At 43.5% G+C, this 19979-nt stretch overlaps 1 protein-coding gene across 1 annotated transcript in view; it reads right to left on the bottom strand.

The window, feature by feature from the left end:
• Positions 1–19979, bottom strand: part of unc5da (unc-5 netrin receptor Da) — a 323811-nt gene that overhangs the window by 42533 nt on the left and 261299 nt on the right. Inside the window, 2 exon segments of the mRNA XM_070442482.1 lie at positions 10026–10129; positions 10398–10541. Of these exon segments, the coding sequence (XP_070298583.1) occupies positions 10026–10129; positions 10398–10541 (248 nt within the window).

Here is a 19979-nt window from a genome sequence, read left to right as displayed (position 1 = left end):
ACATGTCCTCACCTCAAGGCAAAAAAAATTGAACAAACATATGAAATGGAAATGCATTATACATTAATTAAAAGTTGCCTGCTTAACTGATTTCACAAACAAGTAGCACATGACTTTTCATGGCGTCTGTCTGTATCTGTTGCTGTTGTGTCTGATCTGTCTGGACTAACTCATACTGACAGTGTGGCAGTCTGTCTTGATAACCCGTATCGTTTGACTGGTCAGACAGAGTCCTCGGGGGTGTTATGGTACAGGGTGCAGCTGTGTCAACTGGTGTTATGACAGGTGCGAGCCAGCAGGGGGCAGAGTGACGGGCACCCCCACATTGGGAATTGAATTGTAGGGAGGCTTTGATATTTGTTGTGACGGTTTGAAGCTGTTTGAAGACGCAGAGATGAGAGAGTTGACATCTTTGGCTAACCCCGCGGCAGCTCCCCGCGTCGCTCATTTGCAGAGAACAAGCCAAAGGAGCCGTACCTACTACGCCCTGACCTTGACTCAACAACAAAGCTAAGGGCCAATCAGGTCATTCCAATTAGGCCATATGCCAAATCAGGTGTAATGACTAACAACTCTATTACACTGAAACAAAAAAGCAACTGGCCGTCACATTTACATTAATTTACAGTGGAAGTGAAAGCGACTAGAGGGCAATTACCTAACACTGCGGCGATATCCCCGTATCCTTCCATCCAACTCGATTAACTTTGAGTTTCATTAACAAGCCCCCTCCTCCATCACTCCCTCCTTTCCATCTCTACATCCCCTCCATCCCTTCCTCCCTCAATCATGTGCGGCCTTTTCCCTGTTGATGCTATGATGACTTTCAGGGAAATCACATTAAACAAATGAGATCTTGGAATGTGACAGCGACATTTTTCTGTGGCGGGGGCAGTGGTGGCAGTGCGCTAAACCCTCTGTGTCTTATCTCGCTGTCATCTCTCCAAATGTTATGTTTATCAGTGAATAATTACATTTTAAGCACGTCAAATGACTTAGGATCAGCCGACTTGATTAATGACTCATTACAATTTGGTGGGGGATGATTGGGCACTTAATACCAAGCCTAATGATTGTGAATAAAAAATAAAAGAATTAAAGTTATTGAAAAGTATTTTTTTCTTTCCACCTCTCCAAAGTTTCTTCCTTTATTGCACTGAGTAATCTGTGTGATCGTCTTCTTGACAGTTAATATGGGCCTTCATTGAGGCTCATACTCTAATTGTGTTTTCATTACGCTACTTTCATTATTCACCGTAGATGATCCTTCACTTCCTGGTGCGTTACATTTGCAACACGAGTTACCTTTAATCGCTCTCATTAAAACGACTTAAACATGACAAAAGTATTTTATTTTCTCCCGGATCTATCATGCAACCAGGTGTACTAAGGAATCATCTAGGCTCTGATACAGTAGGAACCCATTGTAGCTTTAGCTACGTGCTTTTCACTTTGCCACAGAGCAGCCAGGTGTATTCAGACCCTTTGACTTTTTCCACATTCTGTTACGTCCGCGTGCGCCATCGCTCGCATGTTGATTTTGTCCATGCACACCAGACGCAATAGGACATGCATGATGAAATATCAAGAGGAGCCCTGAATCAACTATATTAATTTGGGGACAGGTCGGAAAGCATTAAACATTCATGGCAATTTAGCTAGCTAGCTTGCTGTTGCTCGCTAATTTGTCCTGGGATATAAACATTGGGTTGTTATTTTACATGAAATGTACAAGGTCCTCTACTCTGACAATTAATCCACAGATAAAAGGGTAAACCGAGTTAGTTTCTAGTAATCTTTCCTCCTTCAAGCTTCTTCTTCTTTTTTGGACTTCATATGGCGGTTGGCAACCAACTTTAAGGTGCCACCAACTGGACTGGAGTATTGACCTCAGTTAATCTTTCAATCACCCATATGCTTCTAAAAACTAAGGAGGAGATGGGAGAGGCGGGACTTGCAGCACATCAAGCATCACAAATAGAACCAAGTGCTATTTTAGTGCCTGGCTACGCAGACGCTCGTTGACGCACGCGAGCAGTTTGGATGCAATGATTGAATAACATTTATGTGTACATTTATTTTGCAACGCTCGCGCACGTAACGCGAGTGGTGTGGACAGCATGTTATTCTTAAATGGATTCAAAAGTTTTTCCCCCCTCATCAATCTACACACAATACCCCATAATGACAAAGCAAAAATAGATTTGTAGAAATGTTTGTACATTTCTATATTTAAAAAAATAGAAATATTACATTTACATATGTATTCAGACCCTTTACTCAGTCATTTGTTGACGCACCTTTAGCAGCAAGTCTTCTTGGTTATGACGCTACAAGCTTGGCACACCTGTATTTGGGGAGTTTCTCCCATTCCACTCTGCAGATCCTCTCAAGCTCTGTCAGGTTGGATGGGGAGCATCGCTGCATAACAATTTTCAGGTCTCTCCAGAGATGTTTGATCGGGTTCAAGTCTGGGCTCTGGCTGGGCCAGTCAAGGACATGCAGAGACTTGTCCCGAAGCCACTCCTGCATTGTCTTGGCTATGTGCTTAGGGTGGTTGTCCTGTAGGAAGGTGAACCTTCACCCCACCCAGCAGGTTTTCATCAAGGTTCTCTCTGTACCTTGCTCCCTGCCACTGAAAAACATCCCCACAGCATGATGCTGCCATCACCATGCTTCACCATAGGGATGGTGCCAGGTTTCCTCCAGGCGTGACGCTTGGCATTCAGGCCAAAGAGTTCAATCTTGGTTTCATCAGACCAGAGAATCTTGTTTCTCATGGTGTGAGAGTCTTTAGGTGCCTTTTGGCAAACTCCAAGCGGGCTGTCATGTGCCTTTTACTGAGGAGTGGCTTCCGTCTGGCCACTCTACCATAAAGGCCTGATTGGTGGAGTGCTGCAGAGATGGTTGTCCGTCTGGAAGGTTCTCCCATCTCCACAGAGGAACTCTGTCAGAGTGACCATCAGGTTCTTGGTCACCTCCCTGACCAATTCCCGATTGCTCAGTTTGGCCGGGCTTCCAGCTCTAGGAAGAGTGTTGGTGGTTCCAAACTTCTCAAATTTAAGAATAATGGAGGCCATTGTGTTCTTGGGGACCTTCAATGCTGCAGAAATGTTTTGGTACCCTTCCCCAGATCTGTGCCTCGACACATGCACTGTCAACTGTGGGACCTTATATAGATAAGTGTGTGCCTTTCAATATCATGTCCAATCAATTGAATTTACCACAGGTGGACTCCAATCAAGTTGTAGAAACATCTCAAGGATGTTCAATGGAAACAGGATGCACCTGAGCTAAATTTTGAGTCTCTTAGCAAAAGGTCTGAATACTTATGTTAATAATGAATACTCTTTTTTTTCTAAAATAAAAAAAACAACAGTTTTTGCTTTGTCATTTTGGGGTATTGTGTGTAAATTGCTAAGGAAAAAAAGTATTTAATACATTTTAGAATAAGGGTGTAACATAACAAGATATGGAAAAAGTCAAATACTTTCCGAAGGCACTGTAGATTGAGCCATCTAGGATCTAGTTCAGATATGTCAGTCGCAGACCCCACCTGCTGTACTCTGGGACACAGGCAGCCACTGACTTTTATCCGGATGCCATTTTGGCTTCATTCCTACCAGATGGAGTGACATTGTCTGCTGTTCACTGGCATGGAAACATGCACACAGCAACCCAGTTCACATAGCCCACTCTCTGATGGTTAAAAAAATAAGCAGTGGAGCCACTCGACACTGGCTTCTCCCTTGGTTGTTATTCCCTTTGAGGGAATGAACTAAAGAAACAACCCAGCTAGCACATAACGTTCTGAGAACCATATGTTTCTTAGATCTTGGTGAGAGCGTGGTTGTCCTATGGTTATTTTGCATACAACCTTCCCACAACTGTCTGGGAATGGTGCAGGATAGTAGCTTGGTGTTGGAACATTCTCAGCACATTTAAGAAACTTGACAAAAAAATAGATTTTCTTGGTATTTCATTACTTTAACAGAACGGTTCATAAAAGTTCAAACATGGTTACACTTCATTTCAACTTTGGTAATGTTCTAGGAACGTTCTCCGACTGGTTTGACATTGGGAATGTTCTCAAAGTTCAGAGAACGTCAAGAAACAATGTTCTTCTGTGGGATTTTCAGTACTTCAGCATGTTTCCTACAGGTTTCCTCATGGTTCTATTTAAAGTCATTGTCACGCCCTGACTTTAGAGATCCTTGTTATTCCCTATGTTTGGTTAGGTCAGGGTGTGATTTGGGTGGGCATTCTATGTTCTCTATTTCTTTGTGTTTGGCCAAGTGTGGTTCCCAATCAGAGGCAGCTGTCCTTTTTCCCTCCTTCAGTGTGGGATCTTGTCTTTGTTTGAGTGCAAGTAGTTTGCACAACGAAAGTTTTCGTTCGTTGTATTGTTTATTGTTTTTTTCTTGGTGGAACATTTAAATAAAAGAATGTACACCTACCACGCTGCACCTACCACGGGCACACGGGGAGATTGGTGGAGTCAGGGTTCAGACCTGAGCCAACTTCCCGTGCTTACCGTGGGGAGCGTGTGACTGGTCAGGCACCGTGTTGTGCGGTGATGCGCACGGTGTCCCCAGTGAGCAGCCACAGCCCGGTGCGCTCTGTGCAAGCTCCCCGCAGTTGCCGTGCTGGAGTGGGCATTCAGCCAGGACGGATTGTGCCGGCTCAGCGCTCCTGGCCTCCAGTGCGTCTCTTCGGTCCAGGATATCCTGCGCCAGCTCTACGCACTGTATCCCCAGTTCGCCAGCACAGCCCAGTGCGGCCTGTTCCAGCTCCCCGCACTTGCCGTGCTACAGGGGGGATTCAGCCAGGACGCGTTGTGCCAGCTCTGCGCTCCAGACCTCCAGTGCGCCTCCACGGCCCAGTATATCCTGCGTCGGCTCTACGCACTATGCCTCCAGTGCGCCTTCATAGCCCAGTGTGTCCCGTGCCAGCTCTCCACACTCACCGAGCTGGAGTGGGTATCCAGCCAGGACGTGTTGTGGCAGCTCCCCGCACCACACTTCCAGGACGTCTCCTCAGTCCGGTGAGACCTGTTCCGGCTCCACGTACGAAGCCTCCAGTGATGATCCATGGTCCGCAGCCTCCAGTGATGATCCATGGCACGAAGCCTCCAGTGATGATCCATGGCACGAAGCCTCCAGTGATGATCCATGGCCCGGAGCCTGTAGTGATGATCCATGGCACGAAGCCTCCAGTGATGATCCATGGCCCGGAGCCTGCAGTGGTTATCCAGGGCGCGGAGCCTCCAGTGATGATCCATGGCCCGGAGCCTGTAGTGATGATCCATGGCACGAAGCCTCCAGTGATGATCCATGGCCCGGAGCCTGTAGTGGTAATCCATGGCACGAAGCCTCCAGTGATGATCCATGGCCCGGAGCCTGTAGTGATGATCCATGGCAAGGAGCCTGCAGCGACGGTCCCCAGTCCGGAGCCTCCAGCGACGGTCCCCAGTCTGGAGCCTCCAGCGACGGTCCGCAGTCCAGAGCCTCCAGCAACGATCTGCAGTCTAGAGCCTCCAGCGGGGGTTCCCAGTCCAGAGCCTCCGGTGATGGTCTGCAGTCCAGAGCCTCCGGCGACGATCTGCAGTCCAGAGTCTTCAGCGACGAGCTGCAGTCCAGAGCCTCCAGCGACGAGCTGCAGTCCAGAGCCTCCAGCGGGGGTTCCCATTTCAGAGCCTCCGGCGACGATCTGAAGTCCAGAGCCTCCAGCGGTGGTTCCCAGTTCAGAGCCTCCGGCAATGATCCACGGTCCGGTTCCTCCGGCAACGATTCACGGTCCGGAGTCTCCGGCGACGATCCACGGTCCGGTTCCACAGAAGCGGAGGGTTCAGCGTAGGGAGCAGGGGATACGCCACCGAGATTAGATGCCCACCCGGACCCTCCCCTATAGGTTCAGGTTTGCGGTCGGAGTCCGCACCTTTGGGGGGGTGGATACTGTCACGCCCTGACCTTAGAGATCCTTGTTATTCTCTATGTTTTGTTAGGTCAGGGTGTGATTTGGGTGGGCATTCTATGTTCTCTATTTCTTTGTGTTTGGCCGAGTGTGGTTCCCAATCAGAGGCAGCTGTCTTTCATTGTCTCTGATTGGGGATCATACTTAGGCAGCCCCTTTTTCCCTCCTTCAGTGTGGGACCTTATCTTTGTTTGAGTGCATGTAGTTTGCACGACGAAGCTTTTCGTTTGTTGTATTGTTTATTGTTTTTTTCTTGGTGGAACATTTAAATAAAAGAATGTACGTCTACCACGCTGCACCTTGGTCTCCTTCCGACGACAAACGTTAGTCATGTTCTCAAATTGTTCCAAGCATAACGTTTACTACAGGTTTCCTTATGGTTCTATTTAAAGTCATGTTCTCAAATTGTTAAGAAAACTTTCCATAAAAAACACAAGAAAACTTTAGTAACTTTCAGAAAAAGTTGTAAGAATTATATTTAAAAACATACATTCTGTTCTCAGAACGTGAAACCTTTCCAAAAAACACAATATACTTAAAAAAAAATTAACCTTTATTTAACTAGGCAAGTCAGGTAAGAACAAATTCTTATTTACAATGACGGCCCCGGCCAAACCTTAACCCGGACGATGCTGGGCCAATTGTGCACTGCCCTATGGGTCTGCCAATCACGGCCGGTTGTGAAACATCCTGGAATCGAACCAGGGTCTGTATTGACACCTCTAGCACTGAGATGCAGTGCCTCAGACCGCTGCGCCACTCGGGAGAGGAGGCAATGGCTCAGAGAATGTTCTAAGAACGTTATTTTAAAACATATACATTCCATTCTGAGCATCTACAAAACTCTCTCTTTCAGGTGTTCAGGTGCGTTGGCCGCGCCCACTAATTGGCCACACCTGATCTTAATGAGTGCTTGTTTCCTTTGAAATGGGGTCTGTTTGAATAGACTAAAATGAACAGCTTTGTATGTGTAAAAAAGCATGGCATGCTAGCTCTATCCTGATGGTGCAGTGGACTAATTCCATGGATATATTATAGGTTCAAATCTCACTGACTCTGTTTCACAATAATAAAAAAAAATGGTTTTCTTATTGAAACATTCAGTTTAAGTTTTAAGAAAGTTATTCTAAAACCTCCAAATGACCTATAATTTTTGTTCTAAAATGTTCGGGCGAAATGTTCACTTCTGTTCTCAGAACGTTTAATTTTTGTTTTATTTTGTATAGCTTTGTTCCCGCAACCAATGTGAAACCAAAAACATACGTTCCCACAACTTCCAGGGAACCAAATGTGCTTGCTGGGAGAGATGTGGCATGTGAGGATGCTATGATGATTTGTAGTGCATTGCTTTTTATGTATTGGAAAATCACACCCATTACATATGCATAGATAAATGAGGGTGAACTGTTGGCAAGTTATTAAATGTTGATTCAAATGTGCAGTGCTTATATTAGCTCAGTAGCAATAATGTGTTTACATGAACTCACAGTACTATGCAAATTGCAGCAAAATGTGAAACAGCATTCAAATGAACAGCGTGACCAAAGTAAACGAAGTCTCGACAGCCAAACACACACAGTAGTTTGGCTAATCAGATTGCATCCGCGGCCTCATTTGCTTCAACTCTAAATAGTTTCTGAACCTCCCTCTGAGCCAAAATGTCTTCAGAGCTACATTCTCAACAGGGGGTGGTAAAGTCCATGATGTGACATTCGGTTAGAGAGGGAGTTAAGAAATACTAATGCCCCAGATTCACATGGAGATGTTTATAGGGTTGCTTTCCGTCTGCAGACATGAGCATTTTCTTGCATGAGAGCCATGTTTGAGAAACGGCTGAATTTCTACTACGTATTATTTAACCAATCTCTTCCATAGCTGGGGTCACATTCATAAATGCACGAGGACTTGCCTACTTGATGACCACAATGCATGGAGGGTGACCAGCACTACAGCACAGGACCATTTGTGTGGGTTGAATCATTCATTACATAGATGCACAGGCGTAAGCACACACACACAGGTGCAAACACACACAAGCACCACACACACCACACACACACATACACACTCCAATCCAAGGCAATCCAAAACACATCCATATGTATAAGACACACGGTTCGACATACACTCTGACACACACACAAACACTATGACACACAAAACCACTTGCACACACACACACATGTACACAAATATACCCTCACGCATGCGCACACGCACACGCACACCTCTCATACCACTCATGCCACTGAAAGTAAACCAGCCAGCGAAAACCTACTTCCTTATTCACCTTGAAGATGAAAGTGACATGAGACCAGAGAGGAGCACCAACACAGAGAAGATATCCATGGCACCTAAGTAAGTCATAACTTTTCAACCTCCACTTTATAACGTGTGGACGCAAGGAGATAGGTATTGCCTCAAGTATACAGCAAGCCTATATCACCATCTCTATATCTCCACTCGGGGGTAAACACACATAACAAAAGTAAGTCACTCAGATGCTGAAGGGAATGGGGCTAGTAGTGGAAGCAGTTCAACTGGGGTGAATCTGTCACTCTCAAATCTAAAGAGAAATGTAGATGTGTCTTGGATACTGTAGTAGTAATCCAACTTTGAACAAATAACTGTAACCGATTAATTCTTTGTGGGCAAGAAAACAACTTGAGGCTGTTATCTTCTTATGGCTGGGGGCAGTATTGAGTAGCTTGGATGAATAAGGTGCCCAGAGTAAACTGCCTGCTACTCAGGCACAGCTGCTAATATATGCATATCATTAGTATATTTGGATAGAAAACACTGAAGTTTCTAAAACTGTTTGAATGATGTCTGTGAGTATAACAGAACTCATATGGCAGGCAAAAACCTGAGAAACTTCCAACCAGGAAGTGGAAATCTGAGGTTGTAGTTTTTCAACTCATCGCCTATCGAATACACAGTGGGGTATTGGTCATATTGCACTTCCTAAGGCTTCCACTAGATGTCAACAGTCTTTAGAACCTTGTTTGATGCTTTTACTGTGAAGGAGGGGGAATGAGGGCTCTTTGAGTTAGAGGTCTGGCAGATATACCATCGCATTTCTACAGACAAAGGAATTCTCCGGTTGGAACATTTATTGAAGATTTATGTTAAAAACATCCTAAAGATTGATTCTATACTTCGTTTGACATGTTTCTACGAACTGTAATATGACTTTTCGTCTGAACTTTCGCATGGACTTGCCCGCGCGTCGTGAGTTTGGATTGTGTACTGAACACACGAACAAAAAGGAGGTATTTGGACATAAATTATGGACTTATGGAACAAATCAAACATTTATTGTGGAACTGGGATTCCTGGGAGTGCATTTTGATGAAGATCATTAAAGGTAAGTGAATATTTATAATCCTATTTCTGACTTCTGTTGACTACACAACATGGTGGATATCTGTTTGGGTTGTTTTTGTGTCTGAGCGCTGTACTCAGATTATTGCATGGTGTGCTTTTTCCGTAAGTTTTTTTAAATCTGACACAGCGGTTGCATTAAGGAGAGGTTTATCTAAAGTTTCATGCAAAACACTTGTATCTTTTATCAATGTTTATTATGATATTTCTGTAAATTGATGTGGCTCTCTGCAAATCACCGGATGTTTTGGGCAAAACATTACTGAACATCACGCACCAAAGTAAAACTGAGATTTTTGGATATAAATATGAACTTTATCGAAGCACAAACATACATGTATTGTGTAATATGAAGTCCTATGAGTGTCATCTGATGAAGATCATCAAAGGTTAGTGATACATTTTATCTCTATTTCTGCTTTGTGTGACTCCTCTCTTTGGCTGGAAAAATGGCTGTGTTTTTCTGTGAATAGGTGCTGAACTAACATTATGATATGTTGTGCTTTCGTCGTAAAGCCTTTTTGAAATCGAACACTGTGGTGGGATTAACAACAAGTTTATCTTTAAATGGTGTAAAATACTTCTATGTCTGAGGAATTTTAATTATGAGATTTCATAAGCAAATATTATGAAAATCGGTGTATATTGTGAGTTGAAACAGGCCTTACCTCAGCGACAGGCACTCCCTCTGGTGGACGGCAGTGCAGCACAATCATGCCTTTAATGGGCACCTCCCTCCCCTGGGGGTCCTGCTCAAAGTTCTTCCTCAGGTCTGGGAGAGGGGAGGGACAAACGAAGACAGGATTCAATTCATCAGAGTTTCTGGGATTAAATCAAACAGCACTCTCATTTAGGCAATAGGATTCATTTTATGTTTCTTTGACTCCAAATATATATATTTCCATCCGCTCTCTTTCTCCTTCAATTACTCACTCCCCTACTCTCTCTCTAGCTTTCTCATCTACTCATCTTTCCTGACTCACTACCCCCCCCCTCTCTCTCTCTTTCTCTCTCTCTGCTGGTATGGTTCTGCTACTCACAGGCGATGCGTACGGTGGCCTTGCGGCTCTTGGAGGTGCCCAGGTGGCTCCAGGCCACACACAGACACCAGTAGTCCTCGGGGCCGTGGAAATCCTCCACCTGCTGACGAGACACGTTGATCATCACCTCCCGGATCTTCAACCCTGCAGGGACACAGGTTATAATCCCAGATTACCATTTTATTTTATTTATTTATTTGACCTTTATTTAACTAGGCAAGTCAGTTAAGAACTAATTCTTATTTATAATGACGGCCTACACCGGCCAAACCCAGACGACGGTGTGTGCCGCCCTATGGTACTCCCAATCACGGCTGGTTGTAATACAGCCTGGATTTGAAACAGGGTGTCTGTAGTGACGCCTCAAGCACCGAGATACAGTGCCTTAGACCGCTGCGCCCCTCGGGAGGCCATCACAGATGATCATCACAGATTACATCATCCATATTATAATCCAAATTATCACTCAGATTATAAGAAATGTATAGCTAAAATGATCAAAACAGAGTGTCACATGACGTAATCATGAGACTTGGCGAGATTGAAAAGACGGGAGATTAAATATCCAGGCGATAACAGATTATCAGTCCCAAATAGATGAAGAGGTCAACAGAGAGAGGAGTGTCTGTCAGATTACTCAGATTACTGTTTCATTTCCACCCATACACTGTTTTGACGTGATCTTCCTGTCCGTGTTGGCGCCCTCTCGGGTTCGTGCCGAAGAGGAGATCTTCGTGGGCTATACTCAGCCTTGTCTCAGGGTAGTACATTGGTGGTTTGCAGATATCCCTCTAGTGGTGTGCTTTGGCAAAGTGGGTGGGATTATATACTGCCTGGTTGGCCCTGTCCGGGAGTATCATCGAACGGGGCCACAGTCTCAGCCTCCAGTATCTATGCTGCAATAGTTTGTGTCAGGGGGCTAGGGCCAGTCTGTTATATCTGGTGTATTCTCCTCCTTCCTGTTATCCGGTGTCCTGTGTGAATTTAAGTATACAGTGGTTTGCGAAAGTATTCACCCCCCTTGGCATTTTTCCTATTTTGTTGCCTTACAACCTGGAATTAAAAGGGATTTTTGGGGGGTTTGTATCATTTGATTTACACAACATGCCTACCACTATGAAGATGCAAAATATTTTCTATTGTGAAACAAACAAGAAATAAGACAAAAAAAATGAAAACTTGAGCGTGCTTAAAACTTCTTGTCAATAGGGGGGCGCTATTTTCACTTTGGAAAAAATCGTGCCCAATTTAAACGGCCTCGTACTCTATTCTAGATCATACAATATGCATATTATTATTACTATTGGATAGGAAACACTCTCAAGTTTCTAAAACTGTTTGAATTATATCTGTGAGTAAAACAGAACTCATTTGGCAGCAAACTTCCAGACAGGAAGTGAAAATTCTGAAAATGGGGCTCTGTTTCAGGGCCTGCCTATTCAATTGCCTTATATTTATCGATATGCATGCACTTCATACGCCTTCCACTAGATGTCAACAGGCAGTAGAAGTGGGGTGTCTAGCTTGATCTGAGGTCGAACAAGAGCTTTTGGAGTGGCAGGTCAGGAATTTCCTATGTCTACCAAGGCGCGAGGCGGAGCTCGACATTAGCTTCTGAAAAGCTTTTGGTTTACACGGCGAAAATCTCCGGCTCTGATTTTATTTGATACATGTGATAATATAATCGTAAAGTAGGTTTCTTCTACCGAGTTTTATCAGTTTATTCAACGTTTATTGGGACTTTTGGAGTTTTCCATTCTTTGCGTCAAGAGAGGGTGGGAACGTTATCAACCTTGGCTAGCATTGTTGGCGCGAATTCGACAGAAGAAAAGGACGTTCTAAAACCAAACAACGATTTATTCTGGACCAAGGACTTCTTGTACAAGATTCTGATGGAAGCTCTGCAAAAGTAAGAACAATTTATGATGTTATTTCGGATTTCTGTGGAAAATGTTGATTCCTATTCTCTGCCGTTTTGGCGAGCGCTGTCTCGCAATAACGCAAGCTGTTTGTTATGGTAAAGTTATTTTTAAAAATCTAACACGGCGGTTGCATTAAGAACCAGTATATCTTTCATTTGCCATACAACAAGTATTTTTATGTAAAGTTTATGATGAGTTCTTTGGTCAGATTAGGTGAGTGTCCAAAATATCTCTGGAGATTCTGGAGAATTGATGCTACGTATTCACAATGTATAATCAGGATTTGTAGCTCTAAATATGCAAATTTTCGAACAAAACATAAGTGTATTGTATAACCTGATGTTATAAGACTGTCATCTGATGAAGTTGTTCAAGGTTAGTGATTAATTTTATATATTTTGCTGGTTTTTGCGATAGCTACCTTTTGCGGTGAATAAATGCATTTGTGTGTTTGGCTATTGTGGTAAGCTAATATAATTCTATATTGTGTTTTCGCTGTAAAACACTTAAAAAATCGGAAATATTGTCTGGATTCACAAGATGTTTATCTTTCATTTGCTGTACATATATTTTTCATATATGTTTTATGATGAGTATTTATGTATTTCACGTTGCTCTCTGTAATTATTCTGGCTGCTTCGGTGCTATTTGTGATGGTAGCTGCAATGTAAAACTATGATTTATCCCTCAAATATGCAAATTTTTTGAACAAAACATAAATGTATTGTATAACATGTTATAAGACTGTCATCTGATGAAGTTGTTTCTTGGTTAGTGACTAATTATATCTCTATTTGGTCTGTTTTGTGATAGCTACCTATGCGGTAGAAACATGGTGAAAATATGCGGTTGAGTCTTTGGCTATTGTGGTTAGCTAATATAAATACATATTGTGTTTTCGCTGTAAAACATTTTAAAAATCGGAAACGATGGCTGGATTCACAAGATGTTTATCTTTCATTTGCTGTATTGGACTTGTGATTTCATGAAAATTATATTATATGATATCCCTGTCCCGTTAGGCTAGGCTATGCTAGTCAGCTTTTTTGATGAGGATGCTCCCGGATCCGGGATGGGTATCACTGAAAAAAATTAACTATTCACCCCCCCAAAGTCAAGACTTTGTAGAGCCACCTTTTGCAGCAATTACAGCTGCACGTCTCTTGGGATATGTCTCTTTAAGCTTGGCACATCTAGCCACTGGGATTTTTGCCCATTCTTCAAGGTAAAACTGTTCCAGCTCCTTCAAGTTGGATGGGTTCCGCGGGTGTACAGCAATCTTTAAGTCATACCACAGATTCTCAATTGGATTGAGGTCTGGGTTTTGACTAGGCCATTCCAAGACATTTAAATGTTTCCCCTTAAACCTCTCGAGTGTTGCTTTAGCAGTATGCTTAGGGTCATTGTCCTGCTGGAAGGTGAACTTCCGTCCCAGTCTCAAATCTCTGGAAGACTGAAACAGGTTTCCCTCAAGAATTTCCCTGTATTTAGGGCCATCCATCATTCCTTCAATTCTGACCAGTTTCCCAGTCCCTGCCGATGAAAAACATCCCCACAGCATGATGCTGCCACCACCATGCTTCACTGTGGGGATGGTGTTCTCGGGGTGATGAGGGATGTTGGGTCTGCGCCAGACATAGCATTTTCCTTGATGGCCAGAAAGCTAAATTTTAGTCTCATCTGACCAGAGTACCTTCTTTTATATGTTTGGGGAGTCTCCCAAATGCCTTTTGGCGAACACCAAACGTTTGCTTATTTTTTCTTTATGCAATGTTTTTTTTCTGGACACTCTTCCGTAAAGCCCAGCTCTGTGGAGTGTACGGCTTAAAGTGGTCCTATGGACACATACTCCAATCTCTGCTGTGGAGCATTGCAGCTCCTTCAGGGTTATCTTTGGTCTCTTTGTTGCCTCTCTGATTAATGCCCTCCGTGCCTGGTCCGTGAGTTTTGGTGGGCGGCCTTCTCTTGGCAGGTTTGTTGTGGTACTATATTCTTTGTCCGTGATCTATTTGGAGAGCTCCTTGGTCTTCAAAGTGCCCCTGGCTTGGTGGTGCCCCTTGCTTAGTGGTGTTGCAGACTCTGGGGCCTTTCAGAACAGGTGTATATGTACTGAGATCATGTGACAGATCATGTGACACTTAGATTACACACAGGTGGACTTTATTTAACAAATTATGTGACTTCTGAAGGTAAATGGTTGCACCAGATCTTATTTAGGGGCTTCATAGCAAAGGGGGTGAATACACATGCACGCACCACTTTTGTGTCTTTTTGGGGTGGAATTTTTTGAAACAATCTTTTTTTTTCATTTCACTTCACCAATTTGGACTATTTTGTGTATGTCCATTACATGAAATACAAATACAAATATATTTACATTACAGTTTGTAATGCAACAAAATAGGAAAAACACCAAGGGGGATGAATACATTTGCAAGGCACAGTACTCCGTCTAATTCTCTCTCTCTCCCTCCCCTCCCAGAGGACCTGAGCCCTAGGACCATTGCCTCAGGACTACCTGGCCTGATGACTCCTTGCTGTCCCCAGTCCACCTGGTCGTGTTGCTACTCCAGTTTCAACTGTTCTGCCTGCGGCTATGGAACCCTGACCACTTCACCAGACGTGCTACCTTGTCCCGGACCTGCTGTTTTCGACTCTTTCTCTCTACCGCACCTGCTGTCTCGAACTCTGAATGCTCAGCTATGAAAAGCCAACTGACATTTACTCCTGAGGTACTGACCTGTTGCACCCTCTTCAACTACTCGGATTATTATTATTTAACCGTGATGGTCAACTATGAATGTTTGAACATCTTGGCCGTGTACTGTTATAATCTCCACCTGGCACAGCCAGAAGAGGACTGGCCACCCTTCAGAGCCGGGTTCCTCTCTAGGTTTATTCCTAGGTTTCTGCCTTTCTAGGGAGTTTTTCCTAGCCACCGTGCTTCTACACCTGAATTGTTTGCTGTTTGGGGTTTTAGGCTGGGTTTCTGTATAGCACTTTGTGACATCAGCTGATGTAAAAAGGGCATTATAAATACTATCAAGTATGAAGGTAAGACCCAGATACAGACCATGTCGAATAAACAATTGTTTAATATTCCAACAGGGGCAGGAAATAGGTAGGCAGGGGTAAAAAAAAACAGAGGTGGGGCAACGATAGCGGGCGGAAGGCAGGCTCAGGGTAAGGCAGAGGTCAGTACTCCAGAGGAGGGCAAAGGTACAGGTCGCAGGCAGGCTCAGGGCCAGGGGCAGGCAAGGGTCAAAACCAGGAGGGCGAGAAAAGAGAGACTGGAAAAAGCAGGAGCTGAGACACAAACCGCTGGTTGACATGAACAAACAAGACGAACTGGCAACAGACAAACAGAGAACACAGGTATAAATAGAGAGGGGGTAAAAATTACATACACAAAATTCCAACATAACCCTTGTTCTTTTAGAACTACGTTATCCTCCTTTTTCCACAAAAAAGGTGTGTTGCAATTTGTCAGCTGGATCCTGGTATTGAAAAGACTCCATCTTAGCTTGAGGTACACACACCACCTTGTTTTTATATCTGTGTGTGTATAATTCACTTCAAACCTCAATTTCTCAATGCATTTCTCAAGCTGTGATTCAATCCATAATCATGAACAGTAGGGATATGGTTGGTAATTAATTGATTTATTTTTTTGTACTGAATTCAACTAACAGGAACATAAAAGGCTTACTGTCCAACAGCAACAGACTGTAGGGCTACACAAAACTATGTGAGACTGTATTGGACCATTAATGCTTAATAAGGAAGCTCTGCTGGTTATCTTAGAAAGCACAGTCTTCAAAGCTATTTCAGGGCAGCTCTCCAAAGGGGAAAGCAGCTCCGTCTATGATATCTCTATTCTCCCTGCCTGCTATATAAGCCCAATTTCACAGATGGTTCCAAACCGGCCCATCGTGGGGTATGAACAGTAAATTATGCAGACATTCTGATGGTGTGTTCTCTCCTCAGTGTGTGTGTATGTGTGTCTGCACACGTGAGTTCTCGGCTCAAAGAGTCCTCTCTGCGGGCCGCTCCCAGCATGCATTGCACAGCAGACAAACAGGACCACAATGTGGATCAAGACAAAATGGAAACCAATAATGTGATGTGATTTGAAGGGTGTCTGTCTGAAACCAGACTGACAGCCATGCACAGTCAGTTGAAGGTCATTCCTGTTTGATAGAGATGTGTTTGGAGAGATATTAATTGAGACAGATAAACAGAAATATGGAAGTCATAAGAGAGGGGTCCACAGCTCTGGTCCAGCGAAGGCTGCAATTCTGCAGATACATTTTTCTGACACTGATTTCTACCTGTTAAACTAGGTGTGTCCACAATACAGCCATTCAGAAGTACCAGGGAGAGACAAAAACCAACAGGACTGTGGAACTTAAGGGCCTGAGTTGTGCACCGCTATCATAAATTAAGCAGAGTAACCTATGGGAGCATCACCAGAAAAATTACTGTTTTCAAGTAATTGATCAACATTCAAATGGTAGGTAGATCATTTCTTATAGAGACTTTTCAAGTGCACTTGGCATCAGCTAGTCTTGTCACACTCGTACAAGGTCAGAGATTTCAGTTTGAACCCCATCTTGGGTCCATACCAAGACCTGTGCCTGTCTGTATAAAAGCTTTATATGGATGCCAGTGATCATGTAATCACTGGTTTAAGTGCTTTCTGACAAGCGACTTAGTTTATGGATTTTGATTACAGTTTAAATACAATAAGACCATTAAAGGGGGGATTTGATTCAGCAATCTGTAAAATCATAATGACTCCCTCTCCATTGGGGGAAGTGCTTAATCTCTAATCACTATGAAGACCGCAATGTACAGTCGTGGCCAAAAGTTTTGAGAATGACACAAATATTAATTTTCTCAAAGTCTGCTGCCTCAGTTTGTATGATGGTAATTTGCATATACTCCAGAATGTTATGAAGAGTGATCAGATGAATTGCAATTAATTGCAAAGTCCCTCTTTGCCATGCAAATGAACTGAATCCCCCAAAAACACTTCCACTGCATTTCAGCCCTGCCACAAAAGGACCAGCTGACATTATGTCAGTGATTCTCTCGTTAACACAGGTGTGAGCGTTGAAGAGGACAAGGCTGGAGATCACTCTGTCATGCTGATTGAGTTTGAAAAACAGACTGGAAGCTTCAAAAGGAGAGTGGTGCTTGGAATCACTGTTCTTCCTCTGTCAACCATGGTTACCTGCAAGGAAACACGTGCCATCATCATTGCTTTGCACAAAAAGGGCTTCACAGGCAAGGATATTGCTGCCAGTAAGATTGCACCTAAATCAACCATTTATCGGATCATCAAGAACTTCAAGGAGAGCGGTTCAATTGTTGTGAAGAAGGCTTCAGGGCGCCCAAGAAAGTCCAGCAAGCGCCAGGACCGTCTCCTAAAGTTGATTCAGCTGCGGGATCGGGGCACCACCAGTACAGAGCTTGCTCAGGAATGGCAGCAGGCAGGTGTGAGTGCATCTGTACGCACAGTGAGGCGAAGACTTTTGGAGGATGGCCTGGTGTCAAGAAGGGCAGCAAAGAAGCCACTTCTATCCAGGAAAAACATCAGGGACAGACTGATATTCTGCAAAAGGTACAGGGATTGGACTGCTGAGGACTGGGGTGAAGTCATTTTCTCTGATGAATCCCCTTTCCGATTGTTTGGGGCATCCGGAAAAAAGCTTGTACGGAGAAGAAAAGGTGAGCGCTACCATCAGTCCTGTGTCATGACAACAGTAAAGCATCCTGAGACCATTCATGTGTGGGGTTGCTTCTCAGCCAAGGGAGTGGGCTCACTCACAATTTTGCCTAAGAACACAGCCATGAATAAAGAATGGTACCAACACATCCTCCGAGAGCAACTTCTCCCAACCATCCAGGAACAGTTTGGTGACGAACAATGCCTTTTCCAGCATGATGGAGCACCTTGCCTAAGGCAAAAGTGATGACTAAGTGGCATGGGGAACAAAACATCAATATTTTGGGTCCATGGCCAGGAAACTCCCCAGATCTTAATCCCATTGAGAACTTGTGGTCAAATCCTCAAGAGGCGGGTGGACAAACAAAACCCCACAAATTCTGACAACCTCCAAGCATTGATTATGCAAGAATGGGCTGCCATCAGTCAGGATGTGGCCCAGAAGTTAATTGACAGCATGCTAGGGCGGATTGCAATGGTCTTGAAAAAGAAAGGTCAACACTGCAAATATTGACTCTTTGCATCAACTTCATGTAATTGTCAATAAAAGCCTTTCAGGAAACTAGGTGTATGTTGCATGTCATTACTTCACAGGTGCGGCATTTGAATATAAACTTTTTTTTTTTATCAAAATGTGTTTTTTGGCAGAAATGTCTTCTGGAACATGTGAACTTTCATGTGCCTTAATAACAAACTTGTATTTCATCCATAATTACGAATACAAAAAAATCACGAGTCCAGTTGGTTTAGCGACGGAAAAAGCAAGGTACCTTCCTGCTAGCCATGATTGGCTGAGATAATGGATTGGCTGGACATGCTGGGAGATGAGTGTGTATTGGTCTGCCATGTAGCATTCTTCTGTCTATAATGTGAGCTGTTCAGTATGTGTTGACAGTCATTTCTACCGCGCCGTTTTGGAAAGATATAACGTTAGCCATCGAGGACTACAAAAGTTTTGCTACTTTTCTCAACAACATTGATGCCCTGAAGTTAGCAGGCGCTATCAACAGATAGAGTGATGGCTATTTTCTGCACACGCCACGGTCAGTGTGAACCGGCGTGACTTGACACAGCGCTGGCCTAACAAGATATAGCTACAACCAAAACAACCAAAGTTAAATGATTCCAGTCTGCTGTGAAGTGTTCATCCATGTATATAGGTAAGAGTAGATTTTCAGATATAAGTTTCTAATTTTGACAAGTCATTTTTAGTGCAAGTTAGTTGGCAAACATTAGCTTGCTGGTTCACTAACTAACATTACGTGTATGATCTGTGTAGTAATATTATTAGAATCAGAAAACCATTTGCATTGCTAGTTATAGGCTAATGTTAGCTAGCTAACATTGAACCTAGTTTGTTAACTTTAGTATGAATCTGCAGGTAGCTAAAGCTATGAAAATGTCTGTATTGGTAGTAGTATGAGCTGGGATTATGCCGGTTAATTGTTTAGCTAACTAGCTACCTAGCTAGCTACATGTCTAACCAAATGACTCCTATTTGGGCGGGATTATTTCATGACCCATCAAATTAGTCAGGTGTGTCTGGGGGTGATTACGGCCATCTATTGTATTTCATTAACATGTGTACATGTCTAGACAGTAGTGACCCATCCACTTAGCTAGATGTGGCTGGGGGGTGGTTATTGCATTTCCTTCACATGACCCATCAATTTTGACAAGTGTGTCGGATAAACGTCATCTAATAATGATAAAATATTTGTATCTGGACACTTTCTGTTTTTGATATTGCTACTACGCAAGTAACCACTTCACTCTACCATTTGTGACCAACTGGCTCAAATCGGTCTTATGTAGCAAAATTTGAAATTGTGTTTTTTTTATTATATTGGATTAAAGTAGAGACTCAGAACTAGAAAATGGTATATCATACACTACAGTTGAGGAACAATGGGAAAATAATTCTGCTTT

This window comes from Salvelinus sp. IW2-2015, linkage group LG4q.1:29 (assembly GCF_002910315.2).
Source record: "Salvelinus sp. IW2-2015 linkage group LG4q.1:29, ASM291031v2, whole genome shotgun sequence".
In the NCBI taxonomy this organism is placed as follows: domain Eukaryota; kingdom Metazoa; phylum Chordata; class Actinopteri; order Salmoniformes; family Salmonidae; genus Salvelinus; species Salvelinus sp. IW2-2015.
Note: the sequence above shows the minus strand (reverse complement) of the source record. Positions and strands in the feature narration are given on the sequence as shown.